The 24065-nt window shown below is 38.8% G+C and overlaps 2 protein-coding genes across 2 annotated transcripts in view; one reads left to right on the forward strand and one right to left on the reverse strand.

Moving 5' to 3' along the window:
- The window catches only part of tpi1a (triosephosphate isomerase 1a), a 28801-nt gene extending 15873 nt beyond the window's left edge, over positions 1-12928 (forward strand). The window contains exons 8-9 of the transcript XR_013817537.1: positions 12534-12570; positions 12766-12928. The gene's annotated coding sequence lies outside the window, so the exon portion shown is untranslated. The remainder of the gene's footprint in view (positions 1-12533; positions 12571-12765) is intronic.
- Positions 1230-22618, reverse strand: eno2 (enolase 2). Its single transcript, XM_079829953.1, has 12 exons — positions 22315-22618; positions 19729-19814; positions 19297-19392; positions 13645-13703; positions 12732-12801; positions 10378-10511; positions 10027-10249; positions 9737-9934; positions 6386-6587; positions 6196-6304; positions 6013-6071; positions 1230-2074 (listed from the first exon to the last, which is right to left on the reverse strand). The coding sequence occupies exons 2-12, from the start codon at positions 19811-19813 to the stop codon at positions 2005-2007; spliced, it is 1305 nt and encodes a 434-aa protein (XP_079686079.1). The 5' UTR covers position 19814; positions 22315-22618; the 3' UTR covers positions 1230-2004.
- Between the last annotated feature and the right edge of the window lie 1447 nt (positions 22619-24065).

The following is a 24065-nucleotide window of genomic DNA, read 5'->3' on the forward strand; positions in this document are numbered from 1 at the left end:
ATTGACCATGGTGTGGAGATTGTGTGTTTCTCCGTTCGTCCGCATTTTGTGCTCCGGACATCCATGACATAACTGGATTATTTACCAAAAAGTAGGCTCATTAGAAAGAAAACATCCTGAGGTAAAAGATGATATGGAGTTTGTGGCTGATTTTAACTTGGAGAAGCAGCGATCGGAGTCGAAATGTGACGTTTGTGTTAGTTTTTTCCACATTTATCATATTTACTTTGTGATTCTTTTGAAGAACTATGATATTAAACCATAAAAAAAACTACAAAGTCGAATTCCTGAGAATGAGAGCTTTCTTGTGATAGGTGACTTTTCTGTTTTGTGAAATGTGAAAATTAAATTTTTATATTTCTTCATCATCAAGGGGAGGGGAGTTTTTTGCACGATTGTATATTTAAGCTTTATCTTACTACTTTTTGTAACATAAATACAAAAGTCATTTTATTCTTTGTAAAGATGAGATTATAAGGTTTCAAATGGTACCATATATGGGGTGATAGTATCACCAGAAATTATTGTGTATTTATTATGATGTCGTTCTGGGCCCGCAGAGCGGAAGAGATTAAACTAGCTAAAGTGGATTCGGACACGCCCTAAGTGCACTTGCGCCAAACGCTTTAGACCATGTGCTTAGAATGTTAAAATAGATGCCGTCAACTGCCTGGTTACCAACATTTTTCAAAATATCTTCTATGTTCAACAGAAGAAAGGAACTCATACAGGTTTGGAACCACATGAGGGTGAGTACATGACAGCATTTTCATTTTAAGGTGAACTGTCCCTTTAAAAAAAAACAAAAAAAAACACTTCCCCTTTAAGATCCAGGTTGAAAGAAAATGCGAAAGTACATTTTAAGAGTCATTGCATGAGAAAATCTGGCAGACTTATGACGATTTGGGGACTCTTGAATATAATTATTGTTATTAGATGTGTGTGTGTGTGTGTTTGGCTGTGCTGATCTATGTAGGGAGCCATCAGACTCCAATAACAATCACACGAGGACATATTTTAGACCTCCCAACTCAATGACAACGATATACAGAAAAATGTACCTTATGCTGTTTTAAATAGCGGAGCATCTTTATGAAAAGAGATATATTCTACACACATTATTTAGAATATTTCCTAAAATGATTTTCTTTTTATTTAAGTCAGAGATTCAAGCACCATATTTTATTTTATTTGCTGATTTGGTCTTTTCTTTTGTTTGTCTTTTTCTTCAGCATGCTTTTGGGTCAGAGATGGACATAAAAACGGCATCTGAGAAAGAGAGTATTGTTTGATAAAAAGCATCTAATGCCCTGGGCAAACTGTCTGGTCCCTTATATATCTGAACGCTTCACTGTCAATGTCGATCTTCCCATTGGAAGTCCCACTGCTGCATAAATATTCATGTAACTATTTTATTTTTCTACCATTTTCCAAAATCTATTATTTTTGCCTAGTTCTCATGCAATGAACCATAAAAATTACACTTGATTTCTTTAGTGTGGCAAGTCAATCTAAACAGTTTTTTTTTAAATGTATTTACATATATTTCACATCTAAATTGAAGCTTAAATTTAAAGATTACACCTGATTAAAATAAACTACTTTTATTCCATCTGAGTTAAATCCTTTTTAGACAACAAAGTCTTTGCCTTGTTAAAGTCAAGGTCCATTTTCTGTATCATACGCATGCATGTCCACCCAGTGCACATGTTTTGCCCGCCAAGTACCTCAGTATCACTTGTGCATAATGTTGGTCTGTCCAGGATCCGCTGTGCATAATATTATTTGGTCTATCAAAGCCTGTCCGCAGTCCAGTTCAGTTTAAATATATATATTTGAGTGTCTGAGTAAGTCATTTTTAGTATCTCAGTGCAAATAGTGCTGTTTTGATGCGTTTTGAATGATTTTAGGGGATGTCAGGGGTAGTCAGTCGGTTCAGTGCAGTACATACTCTGTTTGTCAGTTGTTGTTTTTTCGTGTGATTTCGGTGCGGTGATGTCGGTATCACAGAGCGCTTGGGTTTCTGAAATTGTGCCCGGCGAAACGAGCCTGGTCACCCAATTCTTCTTCAATCCTGTGAGGCAGAAAAAGAGACAGATTGGCAGAGATGGACATTAATTGTATGGGAACAGGAGGTGACGAAGAACGAGCTAGAAGCCTGTAATCAGCCATGTTAATCAAAGTAATTATATTGGTTCTTTTTGCGGCCACTGTTATTTTAGAGACGGGGGCTTTTATATTATGCAAGTTGAGTCATTTTCATTTGAAGCACTTGCATGGGCTGATTCACAATAGAAATGAAAGATTTTACATTTGCTGAAGACAATATGAATGGTGTTTCCATGCAATAGGGGCACTACAATGTTAGGATGGTTGCCAGGGTGTTGCTATGGTTCCTCTGAGTGGTTGCTTACTAGCCATTGGGCAACCACCTAGCAATGCACTAAAAATTGCACAAAAAAAATCTCAAAATATGGCTCAAGTCTTTCAATCAGTGGAAGAAAATGTGTTTCCGCCACAGTATAAAAATGAAATAAAATTGTAATTGCATATTTTTAATCTCAAAATTCTGACTTTTTTCTCACAATTGCAAGTTATAAAGTCAGAATTGTGAGATATAAGCTTGCAATTGCGAGAAAATATCAGAATTGTGAGCCGACTTTGTTTTCTAAGAATTGGACTTTATAACTTGAAATGCGAGAAACAAAATCAGATTTGTTGCAATTACCTTTTTTTTTTTTATTCTGTGGCAGAAAACAAGCTACAATCAATGATAGATGAGTTGAGCAAGATCTTATTACCCAGTCATCTTAACTCTTTAACTCTTAACTCTTCCCGCCAAACACGTAATTTTCCATTAATTGTGAGAAAACGCTTCCCCGCCAAACACAGAATTTTCCGTTATTTGTGAGAAAACGCTTCCCTGCCAAACACGGAATTTTCCGTTATTTGTGAGAAAACGCTTCCCTGCCAAACACGGAATTTTCCGTTATTTGTGAGAACTCTTCCCTGCCAAACACGGAATTTTCCGTTATTTGTGAGAAAACGCTTCCCCGCCAAACAAAGAATTTTTCGTTATTTGTGAGAAAACACTTCCCCGCCAAACACAGAATTTTCCGTTATTTGTGAGAAAACGCTTCCCTGCCAAACACGTAATTTTCTATTGTGAGAAAACGCTTCCCCGCCAAACACAGAATTTTCCGTTATTTGTGAGAAAATGCTTCCCTGCCAAACACGGAATTTTCCGTTATTTGTGAGAAAACGCTTCCCTGCCAAACACAGAATTTTCCGTTATTTGTGAGAAAACGCTTCCCTGCCAATCACGGAATTTTCCGTTATTTGTGAGAAAACGCTTCCCTGCCAAACACAGAATTTTCCGTTATTTGTGAGAAAACGCTTCCCTGCCAAACACGTAATTTTCTATTGTGAGAAAACGCTTCCCTGCCAAACACAGAATTTTCCGTTATTTGTGAGAAAACGCTTCCCTGCCAAACACGGAATTTTCCGTTATTTGTGAGAAAACGCTTCCCTGCCAATCACGGAATTTTCCGTTATTTGTGAGAAAACGCTTCCCTGCCAAACACAGAATTTTCCGTTATTTGTGAGAAAACGCTTCCCTGCCAAACACGTAATTTTCTATTGTGAGAAAACGCTTCCCTGCCAAACACAGAATTTTCCGTTATTTGTGAGAAAACGCTTCCCCGCCAAACACGGAATTTTCCGTTATTTGTGAGAAAACGCTTCCCTGCCAATCACGGAATTTTCCGTTATTTGTGAGAAAACGCTTCCCCGCCAAACACGGAATTTTCCGTTATTTGTGAGAAAACGCTTCCCTGCCAAACACGGAATTTTCCGTTATTTGTGAGAAAACGCTTCCCTGCCAAACACAGAATTTTCCGTTATTTGTGAGAAAACGCTTCCCTGCCAAACACGTAATTTTCTATTGTGAGAAAACGCTTCCCTGCCAAACACAGAATTTTCCGTTATTTGTGAGAAAACGCTTCCCTGCCAAACACGTAATTTTCTATTGTGAGAAAACGCTTCCCTGCCAAACACAGAATTTTCCGTTATTTGTGAGAAAACGCTTCCCTGCCAAACACGGAATTTTCCGTTATTTGTGAGAAAACGCTTCCCTGCCAATCACGGAATTTTCCGTTATTTGTGAGAAAACGCTTCCCCGCCAAACACAGAATTTTCCGTTATTTGTGAGAAAACGCTTCCCTGCCAAACACGGAATTTTCCGTTATTTGTGAGAAAACGCGTCCCTGCCAAACACGGAATTTTCCGTTATTTGTGAGAAAACGCTTCCCTGCCAAACACGGAATTTTCCGTTATTTGTGAGAACTCTTCCCTGCCAAACACGGAATTTTCCGTTATTTGTGAGAAAACGCTTCCCTGCCAAACACAGAATTTTCCGTTATTTGTGAGAAAACGCTTCCCGCCAAACAAAGAATTTTTCGTTATTTGTGAGAAAACACTTCCCCGCCAAACACAGAATTTTCCGTTATTTGTGAGAAAACGCTTCCCTGCCAAACACGTAATTTTCTATTGTGAGAAAACGCTTCCCCGCCAAACACAGAATTTTCCGTTATTTGTGAGAAAATGCTTCCCTGCCAAACACAGAATTTTCCGTTATTTGTGAGAAAACGCTTCCCTGCCAAACACGTAATTTTCTATTGTGAGAAAACGCTTCCCTGCCAAACACAGAATTTTCCGTTATTTGTGAGAAAACGCTTCCCTGCCAAACACGGAATTTTCCGTTATTTGTGAGAAAACGCTTCCCTGCCAATCACGGAATTTTCCATTATTTGTGAGAAAACGCTTCCCTGCCAAACACGGAATTTTCCGTTATTTGTGAGAAAACGCTTCCCTGCCAAACACGTAATTTTCTATTGTGAGAAAACGCTTCCCTGCCAAACACAGAATTTTCCGTTATTTGTGAGAAAACGCTTCCCTGCCAAACACGGAATTTTCCGTTATTTGTGAGAAAACGCTTCCCTGCCAATCATGGAATTTTCCGTTATTTGTGAGAAAACGCTTCCCTGCCAAACACGGAATTTTTCATTATTTGTGAGAAAACCCTTCCCCTCAAACATGGAATTTTCCGTTATTTGTGAGAAAATGCAGAAATTCTGGAAAAACAGAAATTTCCAGGTTTCCGTGTTTTCACTGTTAGACGCGAGGGGGGCGATATTATGTATCTTCTGAATGAGTTCATAATCTCCTGATCAAAACACAGGCGAAGGAGACGCAATAAAACAAGCGATCGTATGTAAGCAGATGCATATGTAAAATAACGTGATCATCCAAATTAAACATCATATAAATCAAAACTGCCTAATGTTACTGAATGAAATGTCAACCCAGGACAAGCTATGGGACTGTGCAAGCATTAAAGGAACACGCCGACTTTTTGGGACTTTAGCTTATTTACTGTATCCCCCAGAGTTAGGTAAGTCCATACATACCATTCTCATCTCCGTGCATGCCATTACTCTGTCTGACGCACCCACCGCTAGCCTAGCTTAGCACAAAGACTGGAGGTAAACGGCAAATTCCTTACATTCCATTCATTCCTATGGGGGGTCAGATTGGCCTGCGAGGGAAGGATTTGTTACTTTTTTCAACCACATAAACTCCTCAAATACAGTCATTTTTTTGTGTATTCGTGCGACAAAAAGTCCCACAAAAACATTTTGTTTTAAATTAATTTCGGGTCAAAATTAGACCCGGGGGAATGATCGCGTTATTTTACATATGCATCTGCTTGCATATGCTATCGCTTGTTTCTGCTTCTTCTTCACATGTCTTTTGATCCGGAGATTCAGTACTCTTTCAGAAGATGTGTAATAGCGCCCCCTACCATATAACAGTGAAAACACGGAAAGCCGGAATTTCTGTCAATGGCGGGAGTTAATAGAGGCAAAAAGCATGCTGCAATTATTTGGACATTGTTTTAGGGATTTGAATGAATGTTTTACTACATTGATAAAAATAGTGTGCTTGACTTGCCTCATAAGTTGGTTGTATTTGGCGAGACGCTCGGATCTACACGGAGCTCCTGTCTTTATCTGAAAGATAAAAAAAGAGAGAGTGAAAGTTTGTCAAGTTAATCAAGATTGTTTTGTAAAACACACCACATATCAACCATATCCTCTCTATACATAATGGTTACATTTGTGTAAGTGTGCGTACCTGTCCAGTGCAGAGTCCCACCACTAGATCAGCGATGAAAGTGTCTTCTGTCTCTCCTGAGCGATGGCTGACCATCACGCCCCATCCGTTAGCCTGAGCGAGCTTACATCTAAAGGGATACACAGTTCAGAATAGGATGATAAGGAGCTAGAACATTCTGGTTTAATAGACATATACAATAGTTACTCACGCCTGGATGGCCTCTGTGACGGTGCCGATCTGGTTGACCTTCAAGAGCAGACAGTTGCATGCGCGGTCTTCCGCAGCCTTCTCTATCCTCTTTGGGTTCGTCACGGTCAGGTCATCACCCACAATCTGGATCCCCACTGAACCCGTCATGTTAGTCCAAGCAGCCCAGTCATCCTGATCAAACGGGTCCTCAATGGACACCACTGTCAATGATGACAGGGACAAAAACATGATATATGTTCTGGGTTAAAAGCAAAAAAAATTATTATATTATTATTATTATTAACTCACTTGTTCCAAACCTGTATGAGTTTCTTTCTTCTGCTGAACACAAAATAAGATATTTTGAAAAATGCTGGTAACCAAACAGTTGATAGGCCTCATTGACTTTCATAGTATTTTCCCCCATACTATGGAAGTCAATGGGGGCCCAACAACTATTTGGTTATCCATATTCTAGAAAATATCTTCTTTTCTGTTCAGCAGAAGAAAGAAACTCATACAGTTTGCTTTATATTCATCAAAAAATCCTGAAAAAATGATTCCACAAAAATATTAAGCAGGACAACATCGATAATAGTAATAAACGTTTGTGAGCATTGAATCATCATATCAATGATTTCTGAAGGATCATGTCACACTGAAGACTGGCGTAATGATGCTGAAAATTCAGCTTTGTTCACAGGAATAAATGACGTTTTAAAATATATTCGGTTCTTTTAAATTGTAATAATACTTCACGATATCACTGTTAAATCAAAATAAATGCATTTAAATAAAAAAATCTAACTGAACTCAAACGTTTGAAGATTAGTAGGGGTTATATCCCTTTTCTAATGGTTTCAAGTGTTATAGTAAATAGTGTGTTAAATAATTGTATTAAAAAAATGCATTTCGATTGTAACAATTCCACCAAAGTGTTTTTCACGCTGCTGGCTGGTGTATCCAATTGTTTTCAATGGGAGTGGCACGTTTTTAGAACGCCATGAGCGTACGAGGCGCTGAGCGAGTGTTTCACGCTCAAGCTCAAGCGCTGAGCACTCAGCATTTTTTACCGGTCGCTGAGAGTTGAAGAATGTTCAACTTTGAGTAAAACGCAGCGCTCATCACTGTCACTTTTCACCCAGCCGTCCAATCAGAGTGGAGGAGGGGCGGGACAAATGCAACACCGACCAACTGCCACATTCTGCTTGTACAACGTCAACAGATGACAACAACAAGCATAATAACGGAACAAAATCATTTAAAACAAGAGCCAGAGCAAATCCTTTTCATTGTATCTACATTTTTATATAGAATCAATACAGAAACAAACTTTATGTGAAATAAGACACTAGTAACACTTCTGCGGATATTCGGTATCATAACAAGCAAAAAGTCTCAACTGAAAAAAATGCTGCGCTGCCAAAAGCAAGCTCTCAAGCGCTCACAGCGAGGCGTTTTCAGCTGGATAAAAACACTTTGGTTGACACACGGCCTAAGACTTCCAGTGTGAGTGCATTACTGTAAAAACAAGCCAAGTAAATGGCAAAAATTTGTATAAATAAATTGAAAGATTTTAAGTGTATTTATTACAGGTTTTAAAGTCCCACAGTAGTCAATAATTTTATCCTTTAAAACTCATCTTTGTTCATTAAAATTACATATTTAAAAATGTCATGCCTTAAAGTCCCAGTGAACCGGAAGTTGCAACTGATTTTATTTCAGTGCTGTGACGTATTTCCAAAGTGAAACGGAATATTGAATAGAGGGCAGGGTTTCACTTCAGCGCTCCTCCTCTCCATCTCTAGCTCATAGCAGACTACGGTTGGAGGGGAGTGGTTAAGGATATTCAAACCCAAGCCGTCGCATAGTCTTCATCGGAAAGGGAACGCCATTCAAGACCGGAAGTTACTTTTCAGATTTTGATTACCACGGCAAACAATTTTTTTATGTGTATTAACTTGCACGGAATAATTGTTCACCCTTACACCTGTAATGTTGGCTAACAAAGTAAATAAGATCGATTTTGATTTTATGAGGACTTTAAAAGCACTTGATTGTAGCGCTACTCCCTTTCTTTCTTAGCACGGAACCATGAATATGCAAAATAGCCCCGCCTCCACTCACACACACCGGCTCAGAGATCCATTCGCTCATCTTTACTCAAGTTACTGTAGTAAACGCAGCACAAAGGTATCGCTCTTTTAATATTAATATGATCAGCCTTTTGCTAATCATTACCTACATTATTAAACCGCTAATAATGTGTTGCTAATGTTTCACAAACCATGTTCCCGTTCTCCATCTCGGAGTCAGACAGCTGCCAAAATCAACATCCTTAGAAACGCTTTCAAAGGCATATCATAACATCATAATATACATCATATACATAATTCACTCACTATATTGCTAAATGTACCCGACTTTTCATATTAACAGAAAAATATATAAACTCTCCAGCTTCAGTGCGGTCATAGTTAATGATATCCTAAGCCCGCCCACACGTTGACGTGATTGGTTACAAGGTAGTTTGTGACGTCAGAAACACCATGTGATTTCAAACCACGTTTTCACAGCAGTTTTAAAGGGTCATAAAACCCCCTGTTTCAGCAGCCTTCAGTTCTCACCACAGTTTTGAAAAATGCTATAAAAGTGGGCGTGGTTAAGCTGCGGAGTAGAGACTGACTGACAACACAGTTTTATGAGCCGGGTTAATTGGCCGTAAAGAACGGTTACACTCAAAGTGTGGATGAATCGCGTTTGTTTCGAAGACTCAGGATCTACTGAAGAGAACTTTTGCGACAGAGCAAAAACAAACACTCGTTTTTTATCCATTAATGCAGCTCTCACTTAAGCGCCTGTCAATCAACGCGTGCTGCTGTGTTGAGGGAGGCATCTTCTCATAGGATAAGGACACGCAGTCTCATGAATAATTAAGTGAGGCATCTTCTTATAGGATAAGGACATGCAATCTCATGAATAATTAAGTGAGGCCTCTTCTCATAGGATAAGGACACACAGACTCATTAATAATTATGAGACACAGATGAGTCATCGCCAACATTCTGTGACGTTGATACAAAGATGAATTTAAACCCGGAAGTTGAATATAGACTAAAAAATTTTATTTGGTTTAGGGTTTCATGACCCTTTAAGGAGAAAATACTCAGCAATGGTGTCGACTTATGAGTTTGCTCATGGTTTTTCTTACCACATTGACATATACCATTAAAAACTTGATTTTCACCTCAGGGGGGTCTTTAAAATGTACGAGTATTTACAAGGTATATCATTTAAATGGACCTCATGGTGACTTTATTAACATTTGAATTAGAAATTTCCTATACATCTTTTACTATTCACAATTTACCTGGATAGTCGTTGACAAACGTCTGGTAGATCTCTAACAGCTCATCGCCGGTGATGTGTCTGTCTGGGTTTGGAGGGGACTTGAAGTCAAGGTCGTACTTCCCGTCGCGGTAAAACTCAGAAGCGGCTACATCCATCCCGATCACAACTTTATCTGTGAACCCGGCCTTGTCTATGGCTGTCTTTATCAACTCAAGCGCTGTGGAGACGTGACAGAGAAGCCAATATAGCAGTGGATAAATCCATTATGAATAAATTGGATCACGCACTCAGACAGACTGATAAACACACCTTCACTGTTCTCCAGGATGTTTGGAGCAAAGCCTCCCTCGTCACCGACGTTGGTGGCGTCTTGGCCGTACTTCTCCTTGATGACACCCTTCAGAGTTTGGTAGAGCTCGGCTCCGACACGCAGCGCGTCACGGAATGACTCCGCCCCCACAGGAAGTACCATGAATTCCTGCATGGCGAGCTTGTTTCCAGCATGGGAGCCTCCGTTGATTACATTAAAGGCCTGACAAATGGGCAGAGAAAATGTGCTTAGTCAGTCTATTTCCCTAGATAATCAAGAGAAAATACTTACAGTTGTGAATTATTATGTCGCGTACTAAAGTCGTGCAATTGAGTAATGAGTTTTCTTACAGGAACTGGCAGCACTAGCTCTGTGTTTCCTGCCAGATCAGCAATATGACGATACAGAGGGACGCCTTTCTCTGCCGCACCGGCCTTGCAGATGGCCAGAGACACTCCCAGGATGGCGTTAGCACCAAACTGGGCTGTAGATGTGATGAACAGATAGCAATTATCATCATTTTTTATGTGATTTATATGGTAGTAAAAATCCATATGCATTGTAACATTATTGGGACAAGTGCTGAAATGATTACAATTTCTTTTTTTAAATATTAGTTAGAAAATTTGGGGTCGGTAAGATCCCCCGGTATCCCCGGTCGGTAAGAAGAAAAAAAGGATGCATTAAATTGATCAAAAGTGACTAAATACATGCTGCGAAAGATTTCTATTTCAAATAAATGCTGTTCTTTTGAGCCTTATATTAATCTCAGAAAACAAACAATTGTATCATGGTTTCCACTAAAATATGAAACAGCACAACATGATTTTTCAATATGATTAATAATAAGAAATGTTTCTTGAGCAGAAAATCAGCATATTAGAATGATTTCTGAAGGATCATGTGACACTGAAGACACATGTAATGAGTAATGAGGCTGGAAATTCAGCTTTGCATCACAGGAATAAATTATTATATTTAAATTAGGGCTGTCAACATTAAGGCATGCGATTAATTTAAAGTCCTTAACAAGTTCAAATAATTTAACGCAAATAAATTACAGAAGTACGTGAAGCTGCGTCATTAACGTCCTTTTCGTCACGCAGTTAGATGATGTTAGAAGTCGTGAGTTTATCACAATCACACTGAGCATCTACAAGCACCTGTGACCCTGGTAAGAGGAAATTTCCATTCTAACTCTTTAACTCGATTCTGCTTCTCTGTTTGTGATCAGGCCATTTGAAGCCGTTAAACTCTGGGAAAGTGTTCAGTGATCCAGTAATCCAATTCATTCAAACAGTCCAAAACAGCGCTAATGTAAAGAAGGCCAGGCTGATTACATCAGAGAAAATAGAGACTCACATTGCGTTTTTAGTGAATTGTTCCAGTGTGTGCTTTGCTTTAAAACACGAGCTCTGTCGTATTCTCCGATTGTTTCTGAAGAGCGCAATTGTGGTGACGTACAGGAGTCGTACAATAAGCGCGTGAGATCACTGATCGCACTGCATTCATGTACAGACACACAGTGCATTCGCGCTGTTTCCACACACACTCGGGAAGGATAATGTTTGATTTGTCATATGTACGTTGTTGTGTTTAGTAATCGTAGGTTTATGCAGTCAAAGCGGTTGAATTAGGAGTTTTTTTGGCGTCTCCGCTGTGGCCCTGTTCGGTATCGCAGCTTGACTCGTCTACATTTACATTTTACATAAAATGTCTAAAATGAAAACCATTGTTGCTCTGTACACATACTATATATACACTGTGAATTCTTTAAAGTTTTTTTATGTAATGTTTTTTTCATGGGTGCTTAGGTGTGTATAAATGTATTATACGTATAATAGAAGTATATGAATCCTTATATTTGGTGTCATTTTGGGGTCTTCAACGATCCTTGAAGCTTGCAGAAAATACAGTTTTGTGAGAATCACCCTTCAATCTGATTGTTTACTTTGGATATAGCAAATGATGACAAAATTAATGTGTTTAATAAGATAAATGGCGTATAATTAATTTCACGATAAGTGTGCGATTCATCGCACAACAAAAGTGAGATTAATCACGATTAAAGAAATGTAATCTATTGACAGCCATAATTTAAATATATTCAACTAGAAAACAGTTATTTTAAATTGTAATAATATTTCACAATATTACTGTTTTTACTGTATTTTTGATCAAATAAATGCAGCCTTATTGAGCATAAGATAAAAAAAACACATGAAAAGATCTTACCAACCCCAAACTTTTAAATAGTATTTTATAAACTATTTTGAGTTCTTTATAAATATAATATCCTAATAAATCATGAATAGTTTTGTAAACTTCAAACTTTTATACATCACAATTGCTTACAATAGGTAAGATTTTCAGTAAGTAAATAAGTAGCATTTTGGTCTACATGGCATACATGGAATATAGCTACTTTTATGCTTCTTTTTTGTCCTTCTTTGGTCATTGTACTTTTATCACTTAGAAAAATAGCATCTTGTTTTGTGCTCCACAGAAGAAAGAAAGACATACAGATTTAAAACAACACGAGGGTGAGTAAATGATGCCCGAATTTCAATTTTGGTTAACTATGTCTATAAAATACAGCTCTGGAAAAAATAAAGAGACCACTTAACATTGAGAAATCAATGTTAAGTGGTCTCTTAATTTTTTTTCCAGAGTTGTATGATTATGTTATAAGATTATAACTCACATTTGTTCTCTGTGCCGTCCATTTCAATCATCAGGTTGTCTAGTTTCTCCTGTTCCACCACGCTGATCTCCTAAAGTTCACATTGTGAAGATAAAACCCTCCAGATTAATAAAATACAGCGCTTGATTGTTGCTTGATGAAAATGTTGTCTAATCATTAGCCCTGTTGCTGTGAAATTAAAACTCATTATCAAAGTCAAATCAGTCTAAAAGTATTCTTGCGGCATTTGAGTATATTTGTGTTAGAGTCTTCGCATTGTAGACATGGAAGTAAAAAAAATAAAGACATGAAAACGGAAGAATGGAATGTGTAGATCAGAATGAAAATCAAGACCTGGATAATAGGAGATTTTGTGTCTCTGCCTTTGGTAGATTTGTAGCAGTTGGACCTGTTTCAAAATCTCCTGTTACAAGTAAACGGGTTTAAAATATGAAAAGAAAAATGATTAAAAATAGAGTGCAGGGGTGGGATCTGATTCTGATCCCATCTGATCGGAATCTGATCTGTAAAACAAACAAACAAATAACAAATAATTCACTTAACAATTGCTTAAAAATAAGATTTGAATTTTTTTTTAGGAAAGTGCCGACAAACATGGAATGCAAAAAATTAGGAGGCTGTAAAAGAATGTAAATCATAGTGAAAGAAAAATGTAGTCATGTTCATTTTAAAGGAATATTGTAGGTTTAAATACAAGCTGTGCCCCCATTAAAGCCAAGTATATTTTGAATATACACTGCAAATGATTTATTGCAGAACTGAGCCTCGGGTTAATTTAGATACTCTTTCCCAGAAGTAAGCAAATATCCACAGATTGCAGTTTTTAATCCTTCTCAAGCTGGTTGAAAACAAATAGTTTGGTTATTTGGTATAAAAAGAAGGTAAATTAAACAAGACCATTTTTTCCACTTACAGATGCAATGATGGCTGGCCCAAGAGTGTCATTAATGTGACCAACAGCCTTCAGAACACCTTAAAACAAAAGACATTCACAAGAATAGATCAAATAAACAAAACTATATCAGAATCATCTAATTCGTTTTAAAGTGCCTCTATTATGCTATTGTAAAGGTTCATAATTTTGTCTCAAAGGTCTCCTACAATAGGTTTACATGTATCTAAGGTCAAAAACACTTTAATTATCTCTTAAAGGCCATATGCACTACATTATTTTATTATTTTGGAATGTTTCATGGGGTGCAATTATAATGTTAGTATGATTTTTACATCAAAAATGGTCATAATTTAGAAATAAAAGGCATTTTTCCTACCCTGATTTTAAAGGATTAGTTCACCCAAAAATGAAAATTCTGTCATTAATTACCCACCCTCATGTCGTTCGACACCCGTAAGACCTCCGTTCATATTCCATCCATCCATCCATCCATCATCTTCCGCTTATTCGGAACACAAATGAAGATATTTTTGTTGAAAGCTGATGGCTGAGAAAGGCTTCAGAAAGGCCTCCATTGGCATTCAGTACATTAACACTCCCAAGACCCATAAAAGGCACTTAAAACGTCGTTACAAAGTCTATCTCACCACAGTGACTCTACAATAATTTTACGATGCGACGACAATAGTTTTTGTGCGCAAAAAAAAATCTAAATAACACCTTTTCCAGCTTGTTCTTGTCTTCCGTGTGTGCCTCCACGACGCATGCGCGAGAATATGACGTAGCGCCAGTGTTCGGGAATCCATGAAATGCACACTTAAGCCCCATTTTGAGAACTACGCTGAGACCTAAAGCACGATCCATGTAGAATCCAACAGCTTAGACACGCGCGTCTTCCTCTGCTTGTAAACAAATCGCTTCTGGGTCATATGTCCGAGCGCCGGATCTGCGTCATATTCTCGCGCATGCGTCGTGGAGGCACACACGGAAGACAATAACAAATTGGATAAAGGTGTTATTTAGATTTTTTTTTGCGCACAAAAACTATTGTCGTCGCATCGTAAAATTATTGTAGAGCCACTGTGGTGAGATGGACTTTGTAACGACGTTTTAAGTGCCTTTTATGGGTCTTGGGAGTGTAAATGTACTGAATGCCAATGGAGGCCTATCTGAAGCCTTTCTCAGCCATCAGCTTTCAACAAAAATATCTTCATTTGTGTTCCGAATATGAACGGAGGTCTTACGGGTGTCGAACGACATGAGGGTGAGTAATTAATGACAGAATTTTCATTTTTGGGTGAACTAACCTTCACTAACTAACCCTTTAAGACCTCTGTTTGAAGGGGCATGTCTGCTTCAGATGTCAGTGTAAACGCCCACTGCTGTGATTGGCTATCATCTTTGCATATGAAATAGCTAAGTATGTCCACCCCCATCTCATCCCAGATGTCCATGTCTTTTTTTCTTCAGTCAAAAAGAAATTAACTTTTTTGAGGGAAACATTCCAGGATTTTTCTCTACATAATGTACTTCAATGGCAACCAAAATGTTGCAGGTCGAAATCAATGCAGTTTCAAAGCACTTTGAAGGGCTTCAGAGGCTCTGCACCATCCCAGACGAGGAATAGGGTCTTATCTAGCGAAATAATCGGTCATTTAAAAAAAAAAAATTCAAATGAAAATACTTTTTAACCTAATTTGCTCATCTTGCGTTTCTCTGCGACGTGCCATGGATTGTGCAATCACGTCAGAAAGGTCACGCTAGACGTAGACGGAAGTACCCCCCCCAAGCGAAAGTGCGAGGACTAATGCAAATGCCCTTTACCAAAAAACACTCCATCTTCAACTTCACATCTTCGTCTTCGCATGTACACTTTGTAAACACGGGGGCGGTACTTCTGCCTACGTCTACTGTGACCTTTACGACGTGATTACCTCCACTGTAGGGTTTATGCAAGATGAGCAATTTAGGTAAAAAATGAAATGATCAATCGTTTTGCTAGATAAGACCCTATTCCTTTTCTGGGATCGCGCAGAGCCTCTGAAGCCCTTCGAAGCCCTTCAACATTTTGGTTGCCATGGAAGTCTATGATGTGGAGAAAAATCCTGGAATGTTTTCCTTCAAAAAACTAAATTTCTTTTCAATTGAAGAACGAAAGACATGAACATCTTGGATGAGATGGGGGTTAGTATCAGGAAATTTTCATTTTGAAGTGAACTAATCCTAGCCTAGAAATCTAGACACACCCTAGCAGCAGCAAATCTAATTTGCAATCAAGGTAGTCTAGCAACTCTCCGTTGGCTTACGAGCTGGAAAAACCAAACTCTGGTCAGGCCAATCACATATAGAGTCGGTGGGCGGGCTTAACATAATGACGGCAGAGTTGCCGCGGTTCCGCGTGCTACAGCGTTCTCTCGAATCGACTTTGGCTGCGACTCTGGAAGACTTGGAGTTAAGCTTTTCTTTGAGAAAAGAACAAAGAACGGCACTGAAGTCATTCTTAAGAAAGGAAGATGTGTTCAGAGTTTTGCCGACCGGATACGGCGAAAGTTTAATCTATCAACTAGCTCCGCTTCACCTTCTTTGTTGCTCTGGTTGGTTGCAGCGCTATCCTATTGCGTGCAGAGGGAATTTGAAAGACAACCGTTTATCCCGCCCCTCGGGGTCTGGCTTGTCAAGCTAAACTAATCTTTTAAAACTCTCAAAACTTCAGCATGTTTTTACTATTACAGTTCTCAAGGTTTACTAATTTTGAAAAGTGTTGATTATAGCATTATATTTAGATCTATGGCATTATATTTAGATTGTGGCAGGAAAGGTTGCAGTGATGAGCATTGTAGCCGATCACAGACATGTTGAGCGCATGAATGCAGTGATCTCGTCATTGAAACTGGATTTCTGCACACTAATGAATGCTTTCATCATAAATAACAGTGCAAACACAATGTAAATAAGAGATTTGTTGAATATAACGTGAGTTGTGGCAAGAGTAAACTTGCGTTGATTGATTGACAGCGCCAGCGATTGTAAAGGGAGCATTCGCTTTCTATATATAATTTAATCACAGTTTAAACAACAGATTCATTTCATCCTACTAAGAGTAACAATGTGAAGTTGACCATTTAGTCACAGGTTTGATTTGCTGACACATAAACAGCAATAACGATTTTAAGACAAAGAAAGTCTGTGTACATGAATCATGAGGTGATTTTGGTTTGACATGTTCACATAATCAGTACATATCAGATGATCTGTATCAAAGCAATAGTGACACATAGTGTTGTCAAAAGTACCGACCACGATACCAATTCGGTACTGAAATGTAAAAAATGTGACGCTTTGAGCGCTGTTGGGCGGAATCGTAAACACCTCTGGCTGGCCATTGCGTTCATGCGCTCATCAAATATGTCGGTGATTGGCTACAATGACCAGCGCTTAAAAAATGTTATAATAAATATTAGTGGTGGGCCGTTATCGGCGTTAACGTGCTGCGTTAACGTGAGACTCTTATCGGGCGATAAAAAAATATCGCCATTAATCTATTCTCAAAGTTGGATTGGGAGCTGGGTCTATACTACACAAGCTGTGATGACTTTTACCTTGATATTTTAGCACGGATGTATACCTAGCCCAATTGCACTGTAGGGGCGAGAGAACGAGTCTTCGAAACCTGAGTGTATGCCTACTAGTGTAGTCAAAAATATCCATATTTTGATATGTATCGATACTGAAATATCTGAAACGATACGATACTCATTTTCTACAGTATCGATATCAGCAGCGCTCTCCTCTCCGACCGACAGTGAGTTGACACGCACCCGCCTCCTCTCATTCAGTCCGTTTAATCCTCTGAACATTGCGAACAGGTGTTCTGCTGGATTTTTCCTCATGACAGCGTGTTAGTATTGGTGTGACCGGTCTGAATTTTGCGCCGGGTTGCACATAACATTAATTCTACTAATTCCCGTAGATTTCGCGCTCGCATCTGAAGCGCACACACACATACCGTAATAAAGCCGCCTCTGACAAGTGCAAAAATGAGCTCCTTTTTCCAGCTTATTAATGGTCAAATACACTCAAAAATGTCTCAATGCCCATCTTGGTGAGTTTTAACGTAAACATAGTCGTAACCAGCTCAAAGGAACAGTGTCCGGGATCCATGCGTGCGTCAGGTCTTAAAGGGACAGAACTTATTTATTATTCCAACTACAAAAAGACAAACGATCACTTACGAGCACACACATTCTGAATGCCTTCGGCAGAATTCAAATGAGCCATTTTAATCTAGATTCAAAAAATTAATCTATGCCCACCACTAAATAAATATATATCAATGACGCTTTTCACAGAGCGCTTACACAGATACACACGGGAGCGTTTGAATACAGGTGCCTATCAGCCTACCGGTCCGCTGGTCGACGCCTGCTTTTGCTTTCAAACGCTCCCGCTCCTGCTTTCAAAACACTTTCAAACACTTCCGTGTGCTTTCAAACGCTCCCGTGCGTTGATCATTGTTGCCAATCACAGACACATCCGATGAACCTATGAGCTATGATTGGTATCGTGGCCGGTACTTTTGACAACACTAGTGACACATAGTAAAAACTTTTTACACACATAAGTGTGTTGCGCCATTCCTGTCAGATTCAATATAGAAGGAACAGCGTAGTTTTTTTCAGTCTCTGTAAATATACCCTGACTGTGGTTTTCCACAACTATTCAAAGGCATGTTTATATCTTACTTGCTCGATCCAGTGTTAGTGTCACGCATGTTATTTACCTACTACTTGTCATGCCTGAATCAATGGGCGGGGCTACAGTTGTAATGATGTAGAAGTAGGCGTCGATCTTCTTCTGCAGAGGCTGTCTTTTTTCATCTATGACATCATAAATAGGCGCATTCCCAAACAAGTCGTTTTCTGAGCTTAGTTTCAATAAAAGCTGTATTGGTTTACGTCTTTAGTTCTGAAACTTACAGGATGTTATTATAGTATTATGACCTCTTATATGTCAAAAGCTCAAGGACATTTTTATTTCTCAATTCATGACCCTTTAATATACATTGTACATCACCTCATTACTTCAAGAGTCTGAAATGGTTTGCTCAAGGATCCGTCTCTTCTTTCCCCTTCTTTCCATGACCCTACCCTGCTCTGATTTGTCAGATGGCCCAGTCTGTTGTGATTGGTCCACCACTTACAGTGTGTGTCGAAAACAAAATGGCCATTACTGAATTTCAACTCCGGATCTTCCTCAGCATTTTATACACAGCAATACGAACAGTAATGATGGTGTCGGTTACCGTATCAATTCAAGTCTTCATCCGCTTGAAGTGTATGAAAAGTGGATTTGCAGCACTGAAAACAGCGTCTTATCGACATAACAACACGAACCAAACTCTTACAGGCCTTAGCAACAACTACAGCGTTTGAGGGCGGGTCAAAGTAGGCGTCGTTTGCGGGCAGCCAATGAAGACCATAGGCCGGTATTATGCAAATGTGTTACATTGTTGATCTTTAAAACTTTGCAGACATTTTACATTCACAAACAGCTGGGTACAAACAGGTAATATTCAAAAACGCATAATAGAGGCACTTTAAACAATCTGATGTTATATATAATGATTATTAATAATGCTAATGTTAAGATGGACCATCTTTGATTGCTCACCTTTGCCCTGGTAACGGCTCTTGTCTCCATCTCTGAGTTCCAGAGCCTCATAGATGCCTGTCGACGCTCCACTGGGCACCGCAGCCCTGAACAGACCTGAAAACACACTGACACTTCAAATCTGTTGTTCATTTATATCTGTGATTAATACATAGTGCATCCATATCTTACTGATGGATCTGCGTCAACATAATTTCCATGCATTTATATTAGTCTCTTAAGAGTAACTTGCATGTGGACATAATAACACATTTTGATAATATTTAGTTTTTATTATATAGCCTATATTATAGATTATATTTTACATTTTGGAAGATGCCTTATTTTTAATGGACATTCATCCAGGAACTCAATTTACATTCAAATCAATTTACTTTGCTTTTAAATTCCAGGATGCTCAGTCCTTTTTTTAGACGGGCTCTATTGATTCACCTTTATCAGTTCTCAGGTCCACCTCCACTGTAGGGTTTCCCCGAGAGTCCAGGATTTCCCTGGCAATGATGCTCACAATGGACATCCTTTAAGACAGAGAGGAAACAAAAGCATGAGAAATGACTGCCATCATTGCTCATGATGCTTAGAAACTCTGTATGGTATCAATTTGATTGACTTTGCATGAGAAAGATAAATATTTAAAAGTGAGTGAGTCTCCCAGTATGTCAAACCCTGTTTTGTTCAACATGCATCTGTCATAAATCCCCTTTTACATATTATAAATCTTGCTCATATGCAAAATACATAAATGTTAAGTGATGAACTAGGGTTTTTAATGGACACAAAGTATTTTGTGATCCAGACAACCATTCACAGAATGAGCACAAAATGCTTGGTGCATTTCATTCACCGAAGGTATTTGGAAAAGTACGTTCATGTACATAAAATGGGATTTTTGTGCACAAAATCCATTTTGGGTTTAGAATTCTGTTGTCGAAATGCAGTTGTCTTTTGTCTTCCTGTGTACGAAACTGCTTTTGGTCATGAAATACTGCATTTTTACGTCATTCGTTTAGTCCACAGAATTTCTCAGGTTACATTTGCCGCTAGGAGAGGAGATACAAATATGTCTAAATGAACACGATGACTTCATGTTCACCAGGGGCGGACTGGGGCAAAAAAGTGGCCCTGGACTTTCTGGCACAAATCGGCCCATAACAACCGGTCCGCCGCAACACATCTTACTATAAACTCGCCAGCTCATTACGCACAGAGCAATTTTAAACACCACTTACTAACGTAAAAATATAGACGCTATTTATACAGAAAAATAAATGCTATTTTTTATTGAAATGCTTATCATTAACATTAATGAATGACTTGATAAATATATATATATTTTTTACACATTTTGAAATCTTTTCCATACAGTGAAGTTAAATACCTACCACAAAATCAGTCCATATAAAGCAATGCTATGGTCTCTAGAAGACTTAGTATGTAGTGCAGAATGCTGTGGACTATTTTGTGGTGCCTTTCTATATAGTATTTGTCCTTGACATCATTTTATGGAATAGAGCTCAAATTGTTTAAAAATTAACAGGGGGTCAAAATAATCTGATGTTTTTGTAGGAATTACAGGTTTTTTTTGTTCACCCAACTCACTATCACACTCAACATCACAATAGTAAATTCAACACGAGTTAACCTTTACAATCCATTACTTCCATCCATAATGAGTACAAATTATTAGGGCAAAAAAATTGATGAATGTGTTTGCTATGAGTTTGCTAAAACAACACCTATTTGGCTATCATTTAACATATATATATTTACAATCTTTTATTGAGCAGTTCTTCCGTTTTGATTTAAGATAAATAAATGAAACATTTAGGATAATGTGCACTGGTTAATCGTTCAAAATAAGACCAGGAACGTGCATAAAGTGAATAGCATCCATTTTGACTTTAACCCTCAATATGCAAATACTTCAGGGGTGGCAATCAATCTGATTTCTTTGAAAATGGGACGGTATTTCTGGAACATTCGGTTCCGTCCTTCTTACCAATGAGAGATATAGCTGAAGCTTCGACAGGGACATGCCACGCTGGGGAGCCAATAAAAAGCCAGAACATGCAAATTGCACTCGAAATATGCCACGACCGAGATGGGCACACATGTCACCTTGCTAATGGAATGCGCGTCTCGTAGCACCGACCACCGGGATTTAGACTGGGGGAGGAGGAGGAGGGGCTTTATTTGTAATGACAAGCCGGGCATGTATGCCCGCAGGTGCCACACTGTGCGACCAGCTCATGATCGTGCATCCAAATCCGGACGCTGCTAATTTACGCCGTGCCCGTGCCAGTGTGGTACTGCAGCAACCGTGCTGTCAGCAGATATACAGGGGGGAGGGGGCGATCAACGGAGGGGTGGGGTGGATACCGCAGAAAGTGGCGTGATGGGGCAAGAAAAAGATAAATAATTGAACATCCCTTTGGCGAAAAGAAGAGCTTTCTGGAGCATCGAAGCGAGCAGTGGAGACCAGAAATTAGAACCAGCGACGGGACGTTCACGAGCGATTCGTTCTTTTTGCGTTGGTCACGTGACAAATATACGCAAGACTCGGAACTCGCGAGGTGAACTAATTATTATACTTTACTTCATTAATTGCTTCGTTTTAATAGATTAAAATATGCAAATGCAAATGAACGAAATGACTTGAATAAAGAATTTAACCAACAAGATTTGAAGATAAATTCAGTAAGATTGCACCAATGAGAACAGGTTGGACACGCACTGATAACATAGAAACCTGCCCGACCCCTCAGCAGCGACCACCAGAAAACACTGCCACCCAGATTCACATCCAGCATCACTGTCCGCAGAGACATGCCCCAAACACCATGCCTTGATACAACAATTCATTCTTAATGCAACATTCACAAAGCCATGCCCAGACCCATTCAATATCATTATTCATGGTCAAGCCAAAGCATCTTAATGACCCCGCAACTCATGCATTAATGATGCAAACCAAGGAGCAGGTGCAAAAAAGAAAAGAGGCTTTCGTGCGATGATTACCTGGCGTCAGTGCGCGGAGCCTTGCGAGAGGCAAGCCTGGAAGTGTCGAACTGCGGAAGAGAGAGGAAAACAGAGCGAGGGTGGGTGGGTGGAAACCAGAATGAGAGCGAGAAGAGAGGAGAAACAAGAAGGGGGAGGGGATGAAAAGATGACTCAGAGGAAGATGCTGAGAATTAGAGAGGAGAGGAGGAGAGAAAGAGGAGGATGAGTAGGTCAAGGCGACTGATTAATAAGCGGGAACAAGGGACCCGGGAAGAGGAGGGGAAACAACAAACACAGGGTACTGCGATGTTCCTCTGTGACTGCTGGTAAAAATAGATGGAGGAACTGGGTAGAAAGAAGCAAGACTAGAATCTTCCAGTGTTGGTAGGGAATGCAAAGCTTGTGACTAGGCCTATTAAAGTCACCATGATATCAAAATCGACTATTCTAATGTTTATGGAATATGCAAGTATTTATTATAACTGATTTATTTAATTCATGTGGTAAACTTTAACCCTCTGGGGTACTTCATTTATGGGTCACACTCAGGACCTTCAGGTAAAAAATGACGACCCAGAGGGCGGGATTAAGATAAAAAAAGATTTGAGTAAAATCAATGAAATATATTTTTGTTCAATAATATTTTTTCTTTTCTTTTTTGGTGTTTTGAGATAATTTTATGATTTATAATTAATATTTATGCAATAATTATGACCCATTTTTTCCCATTGAATATAATAAAAAAGGTATATATATATAATATATATATATATATATATATATATAATATATATATATATATATATATATATATATTATTTTTTATTTTATTTTAATTAATTTTTTATTTTTTATTAAAGCTGTTTCATTTTAGAGTCAAGCCTAGGCCTCATGAAAGCAATTTTTTAAATGAGATCGGTGCCATCCGGTGGACACATTGAGCATTTTTATCACGAAATCGCACACTTTTACAACTATAGTGGATCTTGCGTTTTATAAAATTTTTTTTTTAAAATCGTAGCTTCCTCGGAATGGTCCGAAACTTGGTGACTTTATTGGTACTATATGTCACCCAAAAAAATTGGGGACAGGATTTGAAAAGTCTAAGTGGTTGTAAAAAAAAAAATAGTCACCCTCAGGACCTTCGGGTCAAAAATGACCCCCATAGGAAATGATTGGGAAATTGGCAAAAAATATTGTATGTGCATACAATCTACAAATCAGCCAGGATGCAGAAAAAAAAGACTCAACAGTGAAGGGGTGAATCTCTAAAACATCAAGAGTGCAAAACAGACAAAAAACACACACACACACACACACACACACACACACACACACACTTATACACACAAAAACACGCACACACAAATTAACACGTGCCATTCCAAAAGCTAATTGTGTTTTTGTGTGTGTGTGTGTGTGTGTGTGTGTGTGTGTGTGTGTGAGGTTTTTTTTGTCTGTTTCGGACCATTCCGATGAAGCTACGATTTTTTTATAAAACACTTCGGGTCATTTTTGACCCGAAGTACCCCAGTTGGGTTAATCAAGATAACTTCCCCTCCCTCTTGCAGACATATCTCTTTTGATGACGTGTTTATTGGCGCGAGGACGGGACAACCTGTTGATAGACCTTTCTCACAACTTCCGTATTTGTGAGCGGAAATACGCAATCGTCGTGGTAATCTTCTTCCTCACCGGGCAGGGCAACAGGTAAACAAATGGCGCAAGCAACGAGCAAGAGTGATTGTAGCTTACCGGGCTGTTCTTGT

The sequence above is a fragment of the Gobio gobio genome (genome assembly GCF_949357685.1).
Source record: "Gobio gobio genome assembly, chromosome: 11".
Taxonomy (NCBI): Eukaryota; Metazoa; Chordata; class Actinopteri; order Cypriniformes; family Gobionidae; genus Gobio; species Gobio gobio.

Coding starts and splice junctions, on each gene's coding strand:
- eno2 (XM_079829953.1), bottom strand. CDS start 19,813: ATGTCCATTGTGAGCATCATTGCCAGGGAAATCCTGGACTCTCGGGGA. Junction 12,802..13,644: donor GGCCAGCCATCATTGCATCT/GTAAGTGGAAAA, acceptor TGTGAACTTTAG/GAGATCAGCGTGGTGGAACA. Junction 6,305..6,385: donor GTCACAGAGGCCATCCAGGC/GTGAGTAACTAT, acceptor GTATCCCTTTAG/ATGTAAGCTCGCTCAGGCTA.